Genomic DNA, 2,500 nt, shown 5'->3' with positions numbered 1-2,500 from the left:
CTCGCTTGAGAAGAACGTGTTTATGTGAGAATCTAAGGCCAGGACTTGTTGCTGGCGACGATGAAGTATTTGAAGTAATACTGCTTGTTCTTTGGAGACCAACTGGACCTATTGATAAATAAAAAGCATATTAATTCACAAATATTATCAATCTTCACATTTAAGATGATAATAATAAAAATGAATAAAATGAAATGCGGAGTTTTAACCCAATATTAGTTACTAGATGCATGATACATTCATATATGTGTGTGTGTGTGTGTGCTTTGTTATTATCTAAGAAAATAATACATTTGTTTTAAAGGATAAAACATACTGCAAATATAGATATACCAAATGTAATGCTCGTAAATCACCATTTTAATATCATAACATTATAAAAGTGGTAAGAAGGATGGTGATAATAATAATAGTAAGAATTCTATATCCTCTTTATCCTCATTGTGATTTGCATTAATACTGTGTTAATTGTAATGTAGAAATGGAAGCAATGACAATAAGAGTAAAAGTGAAGATGATAGTTTTAGCAAGGCAATGGGCGTTAGAATTCTACGAGCACTAAAACAAGAATAAGGATTGTAATGATAATGGTACTACAAAGTTTCCAGTAATACAGTGGGTTTTATAGTGACAGTAAATCAGCAAAACACGTTAGTGTGTGTGCATGTCCATGTGTATGTGTATATATTCATATATGTATGTATGTATATATCTTATATATGTGTGTGCGTGTGCGTGCGTGCGTGCGTGCGTGCGTGCGTGTGTGTGTGTGTGTGTGTGTGTGTGTGTGTGTGTGTGTGTGTGTGTGTGTGTGTGTGTGTGTGTGTGTGTGTGTGTGTGTGTGTGTGTGTACACACACAATGTATATGTATATATATATATATATATTTTTTATATATATATATATTTTATATATAAATATATATATATTACACATGTACACACAACACACACAACACACACATATATATATATATATATATATATATATATATATATATATATATATATATTCGATGAGAGAGAGAGAGAGAGAGAGAGAGAGAGAGAGAGAGAGAGAGAGAGAGAGAGAGAGAGTGAGAGAGAAGAGAGAGAGAGAGAGAGAGAGAGAGAGAGAGAGAGAGAGAGAGAGAGTGAGAGTGAGTCTACATGCACAACACACTCAAATAAAATGTGCAAACCATATGTTGCATCCTTTCTACACCTGACAAAACCCTTACTCGTGCAAAATACTTCACATATATGGACTTAATAAAGGGGAAAAAGGAGAAATATGTGTGATATTTAATGCTAATTGCTCAAATAAATAATCAACACAGAAACAACAACAACAGCAACAACAATAATGATAAGTATAGCAATATCAACAATACTACTTACACCAATGACAACAATAACAATAAGAAAAGTAATAACACTCGTATCCTCCAGCCACAGGCACTCACCCTTATCCGAGACAGTGGATGGACACAGAGGAGGTCCTGGCGGCTGAACTACACAGGGCACGACAGAATGCATGCTCTCTTTACAGTCAACAGAGGACGACAGAACAGGACTCTCAACATCGTCACACACCAACGACATAAACGAACCGGGATAGGATTCTGTTACATGCCCTTTGTGGGAGAAGAAGAAGAAGGGGGACGTCTTACTTGGTATAGTACAAAGAAAATAAATGAAATGAGAAAAGAAGATGGGTTGTGGGACGCTGGGATTGGAAGGGAGTGAGGGTTTCAGAACCTTTCTTATTGGTTACGATTTCGCAATGACTAGATACACCTGGTTACGGCTGCCACCGGTCATAAGCGTGGCGAGTCGAAAGCATTGTCAAAATCTTATTGCGACAGCTTTTCCAAATCTAGCATAGCTGGGAACGTCTGTGAACTTCACTCTACACATCGTCTTTACCATTATCTCATCACATACGCCCATTCGCTATGTGACTTACATTTGTTCGCCTCCGTTATAACAGCTATATTTGTCAGTTCATATGCCTTAGGGGAAGATAAAACTGTCCAATGGTTGCTAGTGTCAGTACAGGCCCAGGTAATAAGAGCAGACGTACACGAGGTAAAGGAGTCAGGCCAAGGCAGATCATGATAGACTATCTCATGACCTTGACCTTAAAGGACCCCTCCTCTAACTTCGCTTCGGAGGCAAGTGTAGTATTAGGCCAATAAAAAGCTGTGGCTGAGAACTGACAACAATGCTCACGTTGTGAGCAAACGACATGTTCCCACTCAGGATAAAAGCTCACATAATAGCTCACATTTGGTACCGTCGGGTGCACCTCAAAGTCCACAGGGAGAGATAGAGGGAGAGATGGGTAGGAAAGATGCGTAGATAGTTATAGATAAATATATACAGATAGATAGATAGAAAGATAGATAGATAGATGATATATATATATGCATATATATATATATATATATATATATATATATATATATATATATATATATATATATATATAGAGAGAGAGAGAGAGAGAGAGAGAGAG

General features: G+C 36.8%; 1 protein-coding gene across 6 annotated transcripts in view; it reads right to left on the bottom strand.

The window, feature by feature from the left end:
- Positions 1–2,500, bottom strand: part of LOC122263143 (uncharacterized) — a 58,029-nt gene that overhangs the window by 6,323 nt on the left and 49,206 nt on the right. For 4 of the 6 annotated variants that reach the window (XM_043031480.2, XM_043031483.2, XM_043031482.2 and 1 more), the window contains 2 exons: positions 1,446–1,616; positions 1–108 (listed from right to left, as the gene is read on the bottom strand). The exon at positions 1–108 is cut by the window's left edge and continues 2,813 nt beyond it. In XM_043031480.2, the coding sequence (XP_042887414.2) occupies positions 1–108; positions 1,446–1,616 (279 nt within the window). The remainder of the gene's footprint in view (positions 109–1,445; positions 1,617–2,500) is intronic. The other 2 variants (XM_043031484.2, XM_086545300.1) reach the window with 1 other exon arrangement.

This window comes from Penaeus japonicus, unplaced genomic scaffold, assembly GCF_977035675.1.
Source record: "Penaeus japonicus unplaced genomic scaffold, GWHDUDI00000001_assembly GWHDUDI00000016, whole genome shotgun sequence".
Classification (NCBI taxonomy): domain Eukaryota; kingdom Metazoa; phylum Arthropoda; class Malacostraca; order Decapoda; family Penaeidae; genus Penaeus; species Penaeus japonicus.
This window is presented reverse-complemented; position numbering and strand designations above follow the sequence as displayed.